The following is a 17,325-nucleotide window of genomic DNA, read 5'->3' as shown; positions in this document are numbered from 1 at the left end:
GAGTTAAAACAGCTGAAGATTCTCAGCCACGTCACTGTTCGGAATCCCCTTGATAACTGATGTTTTCTCGATGCTTGGAGGGAAGAGGATTTTCTAACCAGGATTTATATATATATATATATATATATATATATATATATATATATTTTATATATATATATATATATATATATATATATATTATATATATATATATTATATATATATATATATATATATATAATATATATATATATATATATATATATTATATATATATATATATATATATATATATATATATATATATGAGAGACAGGGAGGGCTCGATGAGGAGGGGCAGATGAGGAGGGGCAGAGCAGGATGTGACAGGAATCTTCCCCCTGGAGCCTAGACCCTGGTGGTGGTGAAAATAAAACCTGAAAGAAAAATGAATAAAAAAGTGGTGCTGAGGTGGAGGAAGGAAGAGTTTAAAACAAAGTAAACCAAGAGGTGATTGGCTGCTTTTGAGCCTATCAGAGCAGAGCAGGGCGGGGTAGTCTTCCAGCCTGAAACTACACTTAAGCTTCAAAATGATTCAGAAGTTATTTTTCCATCGTTACGTTCAAATCACAGTTTTGAATGCTTTGGTGGTTGGAGAGGGGTGGATCATCATTGCACATCTTAAAATGAGTGTGATTTATGTTTCCTGCAGGTTCTACATTGGCTGTGACCTGTGTTCAAACTGGTTCCACGGTGCGTGTGTGGGCATCACGGAGAAAGAGGCCAAGAAGCTGGAGGACTTTGTGTGTAACGACTGTAAACGTGGTCAGGAGGGAGGGGGAGGAGGTGGAGGAGGAGTAGTAGTAGTAGTAGCAGCAGCAGCGGCAGCAGGAGCAGCGGCAGGAGGAGCAGCAGCGGGAGGAGCAGCAGCGGCAGGAGGAGGAGGCGTTGGCAGCAGCAACGAAGAGCTCTACTGCATCTGCCGGACCCCATACGACGAATCACAGTGCGGAGAGAATCAGCCACATCTGTATAAATATAAATGTAATGCGCATAATTGGCTAATCTTTGGCTGTGCTGCAGGTTCTACATCGGCTGCGACCGCTGTCAGAACTGGTACCACGGGCGCTGTGTGGGCATCCTCCAGAGCGAGGCCAACCACATCGACGTGTACGTGTGCCCGCAGTGCCAGTCCACCGAGGACGCCATGACGGTTCTGTCCCCGCTCACAGACAAGGACAACGAGGGGCTCAAGAGAATACTGCGCTCCCTGCAGGTGTTCATTCACTCTTATTAACACTTATTAACACAGTCCAGAAAAGATGTCGGGGTGTTTGAGAAGGGTCGGATCATTGTGAAGGAGAAGCAGAAACTAATGTACTCCAGAGTCCATGTTAGGCTCTCGCTGTGGCATTCAGTTGTGATTGGGCCTGAACCATCAGACTGGACCAATCGCAGTGCAACATTGTGGTTGGGTCAAGCGCGAACAAACAAAACAAACATGGGGACACAGATGGACAAACTTCTGCCTATTACAGCAGAAATATTGACTTTTTTGCTTTAAAAAATAAAGCGAGCGTCTTTCCAGATTGATAAATGATAAATGTGTTGAACTCAATCCAGAGTGAGTTATCTTAAGGTCAAACTGGACGTTTGTGTAGAGGAGTGCTTTTCCTATTTTCAAACTACACCTACAGTTACATTTATAAATGTTTTGATCTAAGGGGGCAGATAATTTACTTTTCTTAACTTTGAAAGTGGAAAACTAAATTAAAAAAGTAAAAACTGTACTTTCAAACGGTTATGATAAACCTCTTTTTAATGTCCTTCCCAGTCGCACAAGATGGCCTGGCCTTTCCTAGAACCAGTGGATCCACACGACGCGCCCGATTATTACCGGGTCATCAAGGAGCCAATGGGTAAAACAAAATAACTCTGCTCGCAACAAAATACACCTAGAGCAAATAAAACCTCTGGTCCTTTCCCGTAGACTTCGCCACCATGGAAACGCGCCTGCAGAAGCGACACTACCACAAGCTCACAGAGTTCGTGGCCGACGTGACCAAAATCTTCGACAACTGCCGCTACTACAACCCCAACGACACGCCCTTCTTCCAGTGCGCCGAGGTCCTGGAGGCCTTCTTTGTACAGAAGCTCAAAGGCTTCAAGGCCAGCAGGTAAACCTTTTGATCACATTAAAGAGGCACTGTGTACGTTTAGAGGGAAAAGCTTCTGTTCTCCAGGGGTTTGTTGGGTTATTTTGCCTGGAATGTTCCACAAAAGTGCCTGATACTTTGTCCTGTATTTTTGATGATTTTTAACCTTTTTTTGAGTCGCAGTACACTTTTTGGCTGAAACCGCCTACAAAAACATCAGCAAATCACACCTTTTGATTTAAAAAAGAAGAAATCCTTGGTTCATTATTTTATTCATTTTATTCATTAGGATTTTTTTTAGGGCACATTTCTTTCCTTTTTGGGTTTATACTGTGGAACATTCCAGTCAGTATTATCTTCATGAGACAAGCAGGTGGCGCACAGAAAAGTTCCATAGTGCACCTTTAATTACAGACACAGCCAGTGAGTATGAAAAGATAACAACACACATTTGTACTGTACGAAAAGTGAAAAGAACAAAAACACAAAATGATGAGTATTCTATATTCTGGAGTATTCTCTATCTAAAGCTAGTTACATTTGATCATATCCAGCTTCTCTGGCTCCTCGGGCTTCGTGCATGAACTGTGCCACTGCGCCCGGCCCGATTCCATCTCACAACATGGAGTATTTCAATATCTTCATTAATATTCACCATTTGTGCTTGCTCTCTCCTCTGCTCCGTTAGCCTGACGCTCTGGAGCTAACTAGTCGCTAACACCAATCATTCATACATCTCCAAAAACAATCTCAAAGCATTTCTCATTCCATAAGCATGACGTTTGTTTCCTCAGTTTTGCTTCACTCACAGAACAGTAGTTGGCACACATCTCCCGACTCCCAGATCGGGCTCCGCCATCTCGTGCTTCTCGTGTTCCCCCGTTTGCCGCATGCCTTTTCATTTACGCCATCCCATTTCTTTGTGTTGCAGATTGTCAGATTCTGATTAAGGTGCGGGGCCAGTCTAGCAGGAGTCTGGACTGGAAGCCGGGGGGGTCCCTCTCTCTCTCTAGTTCTCATGACAAATCCCCCCCAAATTCAGACTCAAGTTCACCACACGTGCATTCGCTCGCGTTCAAATCACTCGCATTAGGTCGAGAATTAAAAAAAAACGAATCAAACAGCCACGTACACGACCTCCATCTTAATCGCCATCGCCGACACTTGAGGTCCTCGTGTGTATTTATTTTGCCTGGTTATGGATTATGTTGTATTAATATAAATGTTTTTTCTTTTTTTATTAAAGAGAGCTATTTAAGATACATTTTGTACTTCATGTAGGTAGTAAATGTACATAGTTTTTATCATGTAAGATATCGAACTCTGTATTTGAATGTTTTTTTTTTTTTTTTTAATATGCAACAAAAATGGAAGAAAATTATGTCAGTGAAATGTCTTCTGAAGAATTGGAGTTCTTAACGTTGTTTTGCAGTTCAATAAAGGCATTCCCTTCACGTCACTGTAACACGCCTCAGGTCGTCATGACGTCAGGGACATTTGGCAGCAGAGGTGTAGTAGGTGTTGTTGCTTAGTCTGAGATGTTCCACAAAATGGCATAAAACCTGGCAATCTCCATGGAGACGATCAGATGACTCGTTCGGAAATGAAATAAATGAAATATAAGTTTATACCGTTCTTACTTGTCAAAAGGCTCACAATACTATCCTGGACTGTCACAATATGTCACTTTATTATAGCAACAGTCAAACAAAAGCACAGGGAACTACATAGACCATGATCCTTTGCTCCACCAAGACTTAAAGGCACAGTATGTAACGTTTGAAGACTTAAAATAGACTAAAACAAAAGCATGTTTCTTATCATTTGGATGGTTTTATTGCTCTAAAGATGTATAACAAACAGCATCCTTGGTGTGCTCGCATCTCCCTGAACCTGACTCGTACTCAGCCTGGAGGAGGAGCCTCTTCTTGCTCGTTTCCATGCGAATGTTGTTCCTTTGGTTATAATGATCCACAGTATCTATCTGCATGGAGAATGTTCCGAAGTATGGCTTTAACGTTCTGCTTTCATCAAATTCTCATGACTTTCCACCTCCAGAAAGTGACATATTTTGCTTCTTTCATTCTGCAGAATACAACAATAATGATTTACACCAAAGTAAAAGTAGCACCTCTTATGATTTCAAAGTAAAGCACTAGAAGGCGTACCATGTGATGCGCGTCGTGAGGTTTGGATACTTTTTCATGAGTGCACCTTTAAGTTAAGTCAAGAAAAAGCACAAAAGGTTAAGAGTGTGGTTGATTTTATGGACATTTTAACCTTGTATTCCAAACGCTGCGACTTGGGTGGCCAAACAAACGCTGTTTCTTGTTTCTTTCATTTTGAGGCCAAATAACCACCATAAAACCTGCGTTCTCCCTCTCTCCACGTTTAGATCTCATAACAACAAGCTCCAGTCGTCCGCTCAAACGTAATGAGCTCTCGTAGACCCCGCCCTGTCCGCCCCGAGGCACATTTCAGGACCTTTTCGGAGTTCTCTGGGCCTAACGTAACCGAGCAACGTCCGTCTCGGAAGAAGGGTTTCCTCGGGACTCTTTTACGGAGCTCGTTTTTTTGCATCATGTTCGTGGTGATCGTGTTCAAAGCGGGAATCGAGAAGTGGCTTTTGTAGTAGACACCATGTGGGCACCGCGACAAAGTCTGAGGAATAAAGTCTGGCGGTAATGCAACACTTGGATGCCAACCGCCATAAAACAACAACAACAACAACAACAACAACATGTGGGCACCGAAAGACTGAGCACTATATAAGCTGTTGTGAGAGGATTGTTTTGCAGTAGTGACGGACGTGAGAAGGCTCTTTGAAGATTCCTGCGCTGTTTGTTGAAATGACTCCTCCCTCCCACGTTTTTTTTTAATCACCGCTGAAGAAATATCGATGTATATGGAACTGGATGAATGTAAAAAGACTTTTTGTGACATTTATGATGAGCATCCATTTCAAAACCTCTCGGACACAGACTGTACAGTTCACTCATTTTCTATGGCAACAACTCTTTGGTTTATAAATTAAAATATGTCTATAAATGTATGTATTTATTCTCATTGTCTCTTTTTTTCTATTTTTAGGTTTTAATATTGGTAATAAGGCCTCCTAATTATGTATATTATTATCTTTAACTGGATACTAGACAATTTGTTGTAAAAGAAACGCAAAGATGAACCTTTGATCATTTCTATTGTACAGTGAGACATTTCAAATACATTTTTAACCAAATAAAGTTAAAATGCAGTGACTGAAGACTTATAGAGAATATTTACAATGTAATGTAGTTTTTAAAAAAACAAACTGAAATAGCTGATTCTTTTTTGACATTTTGATTTAATAATGCCACTGTCTTTGTTATAAAGGTATTTTCTCAAGTGTTTTGAGTTCATATAATCACCGAATAATTATCATTATCAAAATACAACTGATTATTATTCTTTTTAGTTGACTAGTCACAATTAGCCGATTAATCGATGCAGCCCTGTGAAATGCAATGACATTTGTTTCAAAACCATCTTTTGCTAAAGCATTTTGTGCAGAAGTCAGATTTACTGTCTCTAAAGAGCAGCTGGCTAGGAATGTGTCACATCTGTGAATTATCTTCTCGTACAATGGCAATAAAGCTTCTCTGATTTCGTATTTAAATAACAAAACTACTCTAATACAAAGATCACTGTAAAAGACAAACTGATTTCAGGTAAAATAAGAGTTGAATTAAATATTTAACCCACAATAGAGCTGCATATAATGTGCAAAGAACAAAAGATTGTGACTTTTTATAGAACAATCTTCAAACATGTTCTTAAATGTATGGGAATCTGCATTAGTTTCACATTGTAGTCTTTCTTTCACATGTCAGAGCTTCTGGAGTCCATAAAAGTGCACTTTGGACAAAATCCTACACTTAATATCAATCATCACAGCATTTTGTTTTGTTCGTGCAACCTTTGCCAACAATTCTATATCAATCAGATTAACTAATAAAGACAGTGGTTTATTATCTTTTGCAAACACGTTTTACAATAGCTCTGGCTTTACTACTGAAGAATTTATGATCGGCACTCGCACATTTTTTGAACCACAATCCCGTACCACGCTCCACATTACGCTTCAACACAAAACTGACCCAGGACCAGCTCTTTGGGCTTGACACCACGTGTACCGCTCTGTTAAAAGCTCCACACACTGACTCCGGGTCGGATATGACGAACACGGCGAGATCTCGCGAAGAGACTGCGATATTCCCGTCTGGCTGTGTGAATCTTTTGAAAGGACCAATCAGCGCGCACGTCCGGACGCTACGACTCGAACGGTCCAATCAGAGAGCAGTGTGGCAGGAATTTAAAGGTCTGTGCGGCTCCATTTCTACACCACTGCCTTTAGCGCGAGCTCAGGGTAAGACCACACTTTTAAGCTGTTCATACTCGTTTTACATGTTTTGTATTCTGTCATAGTTTAAAAATATAGTTTAATATATATTGTAGATGTAGGTTATTGAAATGTATGTGCTAATTAACCAGCTTTTAGCGTTATTTTTGTGTTAAACCCGATGCCGCTCTAGCCTTGTATGCAGGGTGTCATTTAGTCGCGCGCATCGAAACCACGCGATACCACCGCGTTTTCGTCGCTATCGCACGTGAACTCGTCTAAATATTCTCGTTTTTACAGATTCTTTGCCTCCAAATCCACTTTTTAACCTCTTGAAAAATGGCTGAGAACGTACAACGCCTGACCCAGTTCAAGAACAAAGGCAAAGATGTGGCAGTAAGTGTGTTTTTGATCCGCGAGAGTTTGGAACCGTTAGCTAGCTGTAGGTTCTTAACCGTTTCCTGCTTCTTCTTTGACAGGAACTTCGGCGCAGGAGAGTCGATAGCAACGTGGAGCTCAGGAAAGCCAAGAAAGATGACCAGATGTTCAAAAGACGAAATGTGGCCACGTTTCCGGACGAGGCGACTTCTCCTCTGCAAGAGAAGAGCCAGAACGGTCAAGTGAGTGTCCGACTGAGACCACCGGCTCACGGGCTGTGGGTGGTCTCCAGTTCTCCCTCTGGTACTATTCAAACAAGTATAAGTTACTGCAGTAACAGGGCCACGACTACTAGTTTAGGTGTCGACTAGTCAAAGGAATGTGTACACTTAAAAAAAAAAAAATGTTGCCTTTTATAGAATTATCTAAAAAAGACTTCTCATAATTGTTGTTATCCTGTTACAATGAGGTGGATCCTCTGACTTATTCCCTCCCAATTTATTCCTTTTTGAACACATCTGATAAAAGAACTTAAATGAATCAGCTGTTCTTTTGAAATTATAAAACGAAAGCTGTTACTCTAAAACAATAGAAAAAAAATACACTGAACTTTACTTTTTTTTTTAACTTTAAAGTTCCTGAAACAATTTTTTAGTCAACTTTGCTTCAGTTTTCAAAGTGAACTTGTCAGTCTAACCACCCTCTAAAAACCAACAGATGTTTGTATGCGTTTTGAGTCCGTACAGTCCAAATAACGATTGGAATCCTCATTATCTTTATCATATGTTTATATTTTGAAGGTTATGTGACAGAATCCTTTGCAAAGACTTGTTCTTCAGCAAACCCAGTGTCGTTTGCCCTGTCTCTGACTATCATATGCACCGTTTCGCAGGCTGCCCAACAGTGGACCGTGGAAGAGATTGTCGCTGGAATCAACAGTGGCAATAGTGACACTCAGCTCCTGGCCACGCAAGCCGCAAGGTAAATCTGCAGCCGCTTTAGAGCCTTGGAATTCAGCGGCTTTATATTGACCTTTTTTTTTTAAAATTATCACTATTTCTAGAAAGCTGTTGTCCCGCGACCGCAACCCTCCCATCAACAAGATGATCAGCGCCGGGCTCATCCCAAAGTTCGTGTCGTTCCTGGCCCTCGCCGACTGTCCGCCCATCCAGTTCGAGGCGTCCTGGGCCCTGACCAACATCGCCTCGGGCACGTCGGACCAAACCGCCGCCGTGGTGGAGGGAGGGGCCATTCCCGCCTTCATCAGCCTGGTCACCTCGCCTCACAGACACATCAGCGAGCAGGCGGTGTGGGCTCTGGGGAACATCGCCGGTAAGTCACACGATGTCTCCTGATGAAGCGTCGTGGCTCGAGTGTAAGTACAACGGGTTCAATGTTGTGGATGTTCTGTTTGTAGGTGACGGTTCGGCCCTCAGGGACCGGGTCATCAAACACGGCGCTGTGGCCCCTCTGCTCACACTCTTGGCCGTTCCAGACATCAGCGATATTAATGTGAGTGCGACATAAGCCTGGACCAATATGGGAAAAGCATCTAGTTTTGATTGTGTTCCATAGAATTTGGTTCTCATTTTAAACATTTCCAGAATTTAAAGACAAATACATCTGTGAACAGACAAAAGACCTGTTTGTTCCCGTCTAAATGACTGGGTCAGAAGTTTTTATGCAGAATAAAATGGGATATTTTGTTAATATTTGAAGATATTCACTACAACCACTACTAAAAAAAAAAAGAATAAGTAGTGTAAAGTTGTAAATTGTGACAGGCCCAAGTGCCATGTTTAAATATACTATTAGTTTTAAATCTCAATATTGCAGCGCATGCTCTGTTCTTGACCTATTTCCAAATTTTAGAATGCTTATCCCATACCGAGTTCCATCTGTGTTTGTGACGGGTGCAGAAGGACTACCTGAGGAACGTGACGTGGACCCTGTCAAACCTGTGCCGGAACAAGAGCCCGTCTCCCCCCTTGAGCGCCGTGCAGCAGATCCTTCCCTCCCTCATGCGTCTGCTCCACAGCGACGACCGGGAGGTTCTGGCCGACGCCTGCTGGGCCCTGTCCTACCTGACAGACGGATCCAACGACCGCATCGAGGTGGTGGTCCAGACCGGCATCGTCAAGCGCCTGGTCAATCTGCTGGGCTCCGGAGAGCTCACGGTCATTGTACGTATGCACGAGCCGCTTCAACACTTTAGCTCTAGAAGAGCCGGGGGCATGAGAATAAGGACAAAGTGTTTGTGTCTTTGCCTCAAAATGAAAGCAGAGTTTGAAACATTAGAATTTTGACCCCAATTTTTTTTTTTGAAGTGAGATGGTTGCAACTACCACAATTCTGCTAATTATCTCCCCTCTTCACTAAACAAACTACTTTAATCGTACTGAAAGGCATTGTCTGAACAGTTTAGATGTAACCGCTGCAGGGCCAACATTTGTATTCCTTTCTAACTTGATGCTTCCCTCCTTTCAGACCCCGTCCCTGAGGGCCTTGGGGAACATCGTGACGGGCACAGACGAGCAGACCCAGTCAGTGCTCGATGCTGGAGCTCTGGTCATGTTCCCGCCGCTGCTGCGCCACAACAAGGCCAACATTCAGAAGGAGGCGGCCTGGACGCTCTCCAACATCACTGCAGGGAAGGATGCCCAGATCCAGGAGGTCATCGACTCTGGCGTCGTCCCCTACCTGGTGGAGGTCCTGCAGAAGGTGGGTCTGAAAACTACTGAGTAGAGGCTTCCCCCTCTGGCTGATTACTTCTGTTTAACTCGGCCTTCTGGTGGAATTCTCTCTGCAGAGGGCTTAATATGTGCTAACACTAAAACATGTTCTAAAATGCTTGATTCTTTAGTAGTAAACATTTGAGGGTTTGAAGACTTTTTTTTTAATTGACTTCCAAATTTGTATTGCCAATACATTTCCAACATTTAGTCAGAATATGAAATGGCTGACATGATGTTTATAGATGTTGTTACTTTTCTTTTGGCTCATGGTGTGATCTCATGTTTTATCACTAGGGCGACTACAAAACCCAGAAAGAGGCTGTGTGGGCTGTGACAAACTTCACCAGCGGGGGCACTGTTCAGCAGGTGGTCTACCTCGTTCAGGCCAATGTGCTGGAGCCTCTGCTCAGCCTGCTCTCATCCAAGGACAGCAAGACTGTCCTGGTCATCCTGGATGCCATCACTAATATCTTCATGGTAAGACTGTGGAGCATGTCCTGCTTTTCTGCAACTGTTCCTTTTTTCGATGTATTGTCTTTGGATGGTCATGTGTGTTCTTGTTGCACTGCAGGCCGGGGATAAGATTAACGAGTCTGACAAGTTGAGTCTCATGGTTGAAGAGTGTGGAGGACTGGACCGGATCGAGGCGCTGCAGTCACACGAAAATGAGATGGTCTACAAAGCTGCTCTGAACATCATTGAGAAATACTTCTCTGCAGAGGTGGGTTTCTTTAACTATGTAACTTTTCTGGACCATTTTAAAACTCTCATAGGTCCAGAATGATAAGCCTTGACAGAAGAGCAGTTGTTTTGAGTAGAACTCCTTATTTGGACGGTGGGGACTTCTGCTCATTGACTTCCCCTGTTCTTGTCCTTCACAGGAGGAGGTCGTACCAGACGTGGCCCCAGAAGTCACCACAGACGGTTATGCGTTCCAGATCAATGAAAACCAAAGCACTTTCAACTTCTAATAACTTTCTGAACTGAACTCTAATGTCTACTGCTCTTGTGGCTTCTGTGCGTCTTTTTCTTATAACTGTTATTTTGAATGTGATGTACAATAAACTATTTTAACATGACTGAAAAGTATGACTGTAAATAAAGTTTAGATCATGTGTACTAACCGTGTGGACGTTAATGTCAAATATTTGAGCTTTGCATCATGTTTAACCACACCAACGTTATTTTTATAAAAGCTATTTACATTTTAATCATGGCTTTCAGATTTGAATTGGTCTCTTTAACATGTCATCTGCTTGTCTCCTGCTTTGCACATTTCATGAAATCAAAAACTTCATGCAAACAAGACTCTATTGTGCGTTCTTCCAGAAAAATGACATCTCATTATATTTGAGGGATTTGTGTAGGTAAGTGCACGTGTGACGGGGTTTGACTGATGAATACAACTGAGGAATTCTGTCTTTTCTTCCACTACAACTTTCCTGATGTAAAACCATGATGAATATTTACCAAATGCATAATCACACCAAATGTAATTAGAAAAACAATCATATGATCGACCCGTCAAAGACCATGACATTTTTTTTTCTAATGAGGTTTGGTGTTTTGGTCCCTGTGGTAAAGAATGATTATAGTTTTTCAGTCAAGTTCTAGTTTGAAGAAAAATAGACCAAAAGTTAAGAAAAAGCAGCTCTGTGTTCGAAAAATGGTATACCTCCACCTCTGTGACGTCATAAAGCGCCATTCCATTTAAAGTACAGAAAACATTTGCAAGTAACTTGCACCTTTTTATGACAACAAAATATGACAGGTGCTGTCAGGTGTAATTATTTGTCAAATCATAACTATTGTTTGATTTAAATGCACTTTGGCCCTTTTTTACAAGCTGATCTGACATAACCTCCACTTATGTCATAATTGCTGGCCATGTCCAACCAGGAAGTAACATTATAAAGTAACTAATAATTTCCAAATTGGAGAAAAACAGACTAAATATTTGGTCAAATCTAAAATATAATATATATATTCCCTTTTGTTTTACTGTAAAGTGCAGTGTAACGTGTCATATGGACTTTAAATAAGACCCTTTAACTGCCGCGCTTCCCCGCCCGCCTCCGCGCGCTTCAGCCGCGGTGAACCGTAGTGAGGAGCCACATGTGGAACTGGAGCGATGTTTCACTCCCCCAAAGTGTGCTTTCGTCAGCGGTGATCTCCCGTGCGGCCGCCTCCAGAGCAGACTCCACCACCACCACCACCAGCAGCAGCACAACCCGGCTCCACACCGCTCTGCTCCGCGCCTCCACCACCACCACATCCAGCGGCAGCAGCGGCGGCCACAGAGCAGACACAAGCCCGCTCCGAGGACGCTCCAGCTCCGGGGACGCGCGGAAGATGTGAACCCACACCCCCCGCTACAACCGCCGTTTTTTGGGCTCTACCCGAACCGTATCTCACGCGTTTGCCCCGCGCAGACGCGTACGCGGTCCATGCGCGTTGCAGCGGCGCTTTGCTCGTCTCTTTTCTTTCCGTTTTTCTGTTTAATTCGGGCGGTTCGCGAGCAGACGTCGTCACGGCCATGGCAGCGCTCCGCTCCACATCCGGGCCACAATGCACTGACTCCATTATTGTCTAAAACTGACGGAGAGCTCCCGAAACCTGCCCGTTCCCCCGGTTCCCCCGCACCGCACTGAGGCAGAGGCTGTGTCCGTCCTGCGGTGAAGCCTGCGGGGCCAGAGGCGTAACATGTCGAACCAAGGCATCCGGCGGAACGGCCCGGTGAAGCTGCGACTAACAGGTAGCTATAGCCCCGCTCCGCGTTTCACGAATCCCGTGTCCCCGCGGACCGGAGCCGGGAAGGCGCCGGCTATTTCCTGGAGGGCAACGGCGCTCTATGACCGGGGAGCTGGTGGTCGCTCTGTCTGCCACTTTCTTTATTCGCTTTTCGTACATAATTGACGCACCTTGCACGTTCTTGGGCTTCATGGAAATGTTAAGTTTGGGAGTAAAACATGTTTAAATGGTGAAGAGTTGTTGTTCTTCTTGGAAATAGCCCTTTCCGTCTGATTGTAGTAAATGGCAAATGACTGCGATTCATAATAACAGAGACTAGACGGCTAACATTAAATTAATAATATGTGTAAAAGCGAATGTATTTCTTGATTTGTGTTATAAAAGTGCTATTACATTACTAGACACTGTTTGTATTACTAGTGCATATTGTTTTTGGGAAGAAAATAGATCTTGGAAGTACAATGTCCTTTTTAATATAATATAATATGATATAATATAATAGACCTGAACATGGGGCAATCACCATTATATTCAAACTATTAGTACATCTTCATCTTTAGACAGCTCCGTAACACTTAATAATAACTAGACTTTTAACATCCTTAATAAAGCATGAACAAAGACTTAATTCATAATGAACTAATGCTTTATTAAGAATGATTCATGCTCCTTAATAATACACTAACCCTAACTCTTTATTTAAATAGTTTATTAGGAATGAATCTTCCATCCATCCATTTTCTACCGCTTGTTCCCTTTCGGGGTCGCGGGTGACTGGAGCCTATCCCAGTGACTTCGGGCCTTAGGCGGGGTACACCCTGGACAGTGGCACTATTTGTTAGTTATAAATGAAGCCTTTGTTCATGCTTTATTAAGGCTAATGTGTAATAAAGTGGCACCGACATCTTAAATAGGGCTGCAATGATTAATCACTTTAATCATTACTAGTTGACTGCTAAAATAAGCTTTGACCTTTTAATCATTGTTAATCATTTTCTTGACTATATAGACTCAAAACTGTAGCATCATTTTGTCAAAACGGCAACAATTGGTAATTTTCACAATGCACTTTTTTGTAAATATTCTCTCATTTTTACAAGTCTTCATCTGATTACAATAGAACCACAGATCTGACTAATCAAATAAATAATTGTAAAGTATTCAACTACTAAGAACATAAATCTTAAATCTATTTGATTTGCTCTTCATTGCTACTTGTTACATGTACACACACTGTTATTGGGTCAATATGATGTTGAATACATTCTGTTATAACTGATTAGAGATCACCATCTACCTTTATGTATTTTCCAGTTTTTGTTTCTGACTTTATCGTTGACTTAAGTGTTGCGTTTTGGTCCTGTGGGATTTTGTGAATGGCTCCTTGGACTTGACTTTAAGATGGACTGCCGTGGTCTCCTGGAAGAATGCTAAGAATGTGAGTTTGCTGTGAAAAATAGCAGAAGGAAGGCCCTCACAGACCACCACACTTCTGCTTGTTGCTGAGTGACAGCAAACACTCATCCAAACCAAATCACTCCGCTTTGAACTTTTTAAGCAACAGTTTCATAATTTTTGGTTTGTTTCCGTGCCACTGTTGACACTGTTGTGTGTACGAGGCGTCTGAAGCGGGACTAACAGTCACTAACACCAATAACTCCATCACCTTAAAGCGCTGATAATCTTCAGACGTTATGGACATGAAGCCAGAACGTGCTACAATGTGACTGTGAATGCTGTGGTTGAGGCCGAAGTATCAAACATTTAGATTTCCTATTAATTTAGACACTTTTTTGTTTATTTTAGACTACAAAATACTATAAAAGTTTAGACTAAAGAAATATGTGATTGTGTTTTTGTGACAAGACATTTCTGACAAACACGATTGCAATTAGATTTTTTGTATTGTTACTATCTATTTGCATTGGCAGCTCGTGTTTAAGAACTTGATGTATCTACTGAAAGCATACATTACTTTCCGTCAGGCATTCCCACATCAGGAGTTGTGTTAGCACTCCATCTACTGGCAGCAGAGGGAATTACCATGTGGAAATATACAAAATCTAGCTGGCCCCAAAATGCATATGTAAGCACGCAGTTGTTATGAAGCGGGTTTAATGTAGAAATGCTCAGAGAATGATTCATGCTCCTTAATAATACACTAACCCTAACTCTTTATTTAAATAGTTTATTAGGAATGAATCTTGCTTAGCACTATTTGTTAGTTATAAAAGAAGCCTTTGTTCATGCTTTATTAAGGCTAATGTGTAATAAAGTGGCACCGACATCTTAAATAGGGCTGCAATGATTAATCACTTTAATCATTACTAGTTGACTGCTAAAATAAGCTTTGACCTTTTAATCATTGGCCCCAAAATGCATATGTAAGCACGCAGTTGTTATGAAGCGGGTTTAATGTAGAAATGCTCAGAACGAGTCTGGAGGTGATTTGTGGACAGTGACACATATGAAATCTGTCAATCTGGGACAATTGAAGCCGTGTTTTGTGAGGCTCAGAGTAGAGGACTTAGTAAATGAATGAAAGTCCAGTGTGCAATAACATGGTTAAAAGCCCAGTAAAGTCAGTTTTGCATGATATGGTGTCCTTTAGAATCAGGTCCAGGAGCATAAACTGAAATCTGAACTGTACAAGAATCCCATGCATCTCAGAACATCTTTGTGGTAGTTTAAGATACAGCGTTTGCAGCTTTTATACAGAATATTTAGTTGTTTAGGCGAGAGTTTTTTAATTTGTTGTTTCACGGACTTTCCTTGTCATTTTTTAAGAGGGGAGGACGGAATAGAAATCACATCTCTACCATCTACAAGTCGGAGTTGAATTTAAAAATAAAATTTTATTCTAAATACATTTCTTGGATTCTTAGAATATAGGCCCAACTACCACCGCTCTACATTATCTACATCATTATAATTATCAATGCAAGAAATTGAAAATAACCCTGATTATTCTGAGATATTATTCTAAGATAATAGATGCATCACTGGTGTGCAGCCTGTTCACAATATTTATGATTAAATGTTGGGCAACTGCACAATAAAGTAGACTACAAAAAGTTATTGCCTGAACCCTGAGTCTGGTGAATGAATGAACTTCACCTTTAATGTGGAGTACTATGATGGCCTGTATTCATGTGTAACACCCTTACATCCAGTGTACTTTGTTTTGAAAGTAAACATTCCTTCCATAGGTTTCAGAGATGGACCGCTGCCGTTGCAATGTCATAAACTGTTTAATGGAAGGTGGAACTCACAGTGATCAGACAGAAAGTAGTCCCAGACAGAGCTTCTCAGAAAATGAATCATCTTGTGACCAAACAAGTCACTTTGATCAACTTTATTGAGTCTTGACAGGAACACAAAGTGTGCAATGAATGAAAATGTCTTATTGATCCAGACGAGCTGGACATGTCCACATGAGGAGGACATGTCCACATGAGGAGGACTTGTCCACATGAGGAGGACTTGTCCACATGAGGAGGACTTGTCCACATGAGGAGGACATGTCCACATGAGGAGGACATGTCCACATGAGGAGGACTTGTCCACATGAGGAGGACTTGTCCACATGAGGAGGACTTGTCCACATGAGGAGGACATGTCCACATGAGGAGGACTTGTCCACATGAGGAGGACATGTCCACATGAGGAGGACTTGTCCCCATGAGGAGGACATGTCCACATGAGGAGGACTTGTCCACATGAGGAGGACTTGTCCACATGAGGAGGACATGTCCACATGAGGAGGACTTGTCCACATGAGGAGGACATGTCCACATGAGGAGGACATGTCCACATGAGGAGGACATGTCCACATGAGGAGGACTTGTCCACATGAGGAGGACATGTCCACATGAGGAGGACATGTCCACATGAGGAGGACTTGTCCACATGAGGAGGACATGTCCACATGAGGAGGACTTGTCCACATGAGGAGGACTTGTCCACATGAGGAGGACTTGTCCACATGAGGAGGACTTGTCCACATGAGGAGGACTTGTCCCCATGAGGAGGACATGTCCACATGAGGAGGACTTGTGCTACTTAAATGGCAGCGACAAAATGATTCTGATACAATCGGTCAAGACGCGTATTCTTCATTTCCTCGTTCAAACACATGAATGGGAGACCGAGCCAAAGCCACGCCCACCCCGCATCCTTTAAGTTCATCTCATGGTTAATCTACTAGTCGATCTTTTTGGATCTCCGTTTTTGACGTCGGCGGGCTCGCGAAAACAACTACAAAACTCTCGCCTTAGAGAGGAAACGATGTCACCCTTTTTGAGATCTGGTCTAGTCCTGGTCCTGGCGGGGCTTGATGCAAATTGTTTGATGAAATACTGACAATAGGGGGCGACACCATTCAAAAGTGAGGTTCTAAGCCCACTCCTGGAGCCTCTTGCTGTCTGCAGGTCTGGAGCCTGATGGTATTGACAGGCAGATAGGTCTGGCTCCAGCGCACAGACTGTGGTTAGTGCTGTTCCCGTCATACTCCACATTGTGCTAACATTTATAGTGGAACATGGTCACTTTATTACAGCCTGGCACCTCCACTATTGGACATGTGCAGGCTGTGAACTACATATGTCCAAAGTGGAATAACAATATAGTTTTAACTGCACAGACTGCTGGAAAGAGCGCTTTGATTTCTGCGAGACATAGTTCTTATACCTATAATAAGACCAGTGTGTTCATTTTAGTTAGAGCAGCACAACAATATGTCGCAGAAGTATCCGTACTGCAGCATTGGGTGACGCAATAATCGATATCGCGACAATTGAAATATTGGGCAAAGTCACGATAACTCACGCATTGTACTGTTTTAAAAATAAAACGTTGGCAAAAGTTTGATTCCTTTTAAATTAGTCTTGATTTAATCTCGGTTTTGTCTGTGTTAACTTTTATTTTGACACAGTTTGACTACCAATACATTTCTGTTTTAATACAA

At 42.2% G+C, this 17,325-nt stretch overlaps 3 protein-coding genes across 3 annotated transcripts in view; all 3 read left to right on the top strand.

Moving 5' to 3' along the window:
- Positions 1-5,169, top strand: part of LOC140357896 (nucleosome-remodeling factor subunit BPTF-like) — a 36,745-nt gene extending 31,576 nt beyond the window's left edge. Inside the window, exons 28-33 of the mRNA XM_072442451.1 lie at positions 674-807; positions 874-967; positions 1,045-1,237; positions 1,796-1,880; positions 1,952-2,138; positions 4,513-5,169. Of these exons, the coding sequence (XP_072298552.1) occupies positions 674-807; positions 874-967; positions 1,045-1,237; positions 1,796-1,880; positions 1,952-2,138; positions 4,513-4,552 (733 nt within the window). The 3' untranslated portion in view covers positions 4,553-5,169. The remainder of the gene's footprint in view (positions 1-673; positions 808-873; positions 968-1,044; positions 1,238-1,795; positions 1,881-1,951; positions 2,139-4,512) is intronic.
- Positions 5,170-6,460: 1,291 nt separating this feature from the next.
- On the top strand, positions 6,461-10,725 carry kpna2 (karyopherin alpha 2 (RAG cohort 1, importin alpha 1)). The gene is made up of 11 exons (XM_072442450.1): positions 6,461-6,522; positions 6,796-6,891; positions 6,975-7,115; positions 7,766-7,854; positions 7,937-8,205; positions 8,291-8,385; positions 8,793-9,056; positions 9,361-9,594; positions 9,903-10,085; positions 10,180-10,329; positions 10,490-10,725. Exons 2-11 carry the CDS (start codon positions 6,835-6,837, stop codon positions 10,577-10,579), a joined length of 1,572 nt encoding a protein of 523 aa, XP_072298551.1. The 5' UTR covers positions 6,461-6,522; positions 6,796-6,834; the 3' UTR covers positions 10,580-10,725.
- Positions 10,726-12,260: 1,535 nt separating this feature from the next.
- Positions 12,261-17,325, top strand: part of LOC140357890 (E3 ubiquitin-protein ligase SMURF2) — a 79,169-nt gene continuing 74,104 nt past the window's right edge. Inside the window, exon 1 of the mRNA XM_072442440.1 lies at positions 12,261-12,363. Within this exon, the coding sequence (XP_072298541.1) occupies positions 12,312-12,363 (52 nt within the window). The 5' untranslated portion in view covers positions 12,261-12,311. The remainder of the gene's footprint in view (positions 12,364-17,325) is intronic.

This window comes from Eucyclogobius newberryi, unplaced genomic scaffold (genome assembly GCF_026437365.1).
Source record: "Eucyclogobius newberryi isolate DKJ021-1_F unplaced genomic scaffold, fEucNew1.0.hap1 SCAF_13, whole genome shotgun sequence".
Taxonomy (NCBI): domain Eukaryota; kingdom Metazoa; phylum Chordata; class Actinopteri; order Gobiiformes; family Gobiidae; genus Eucyclogobius; species Eucyclogobius newberryi.
The sequence above is the reverse complement of the archived record's forward strand: the minus strand, read 5'-3'. Positions and strand labels throughout refer to the sequence as shown.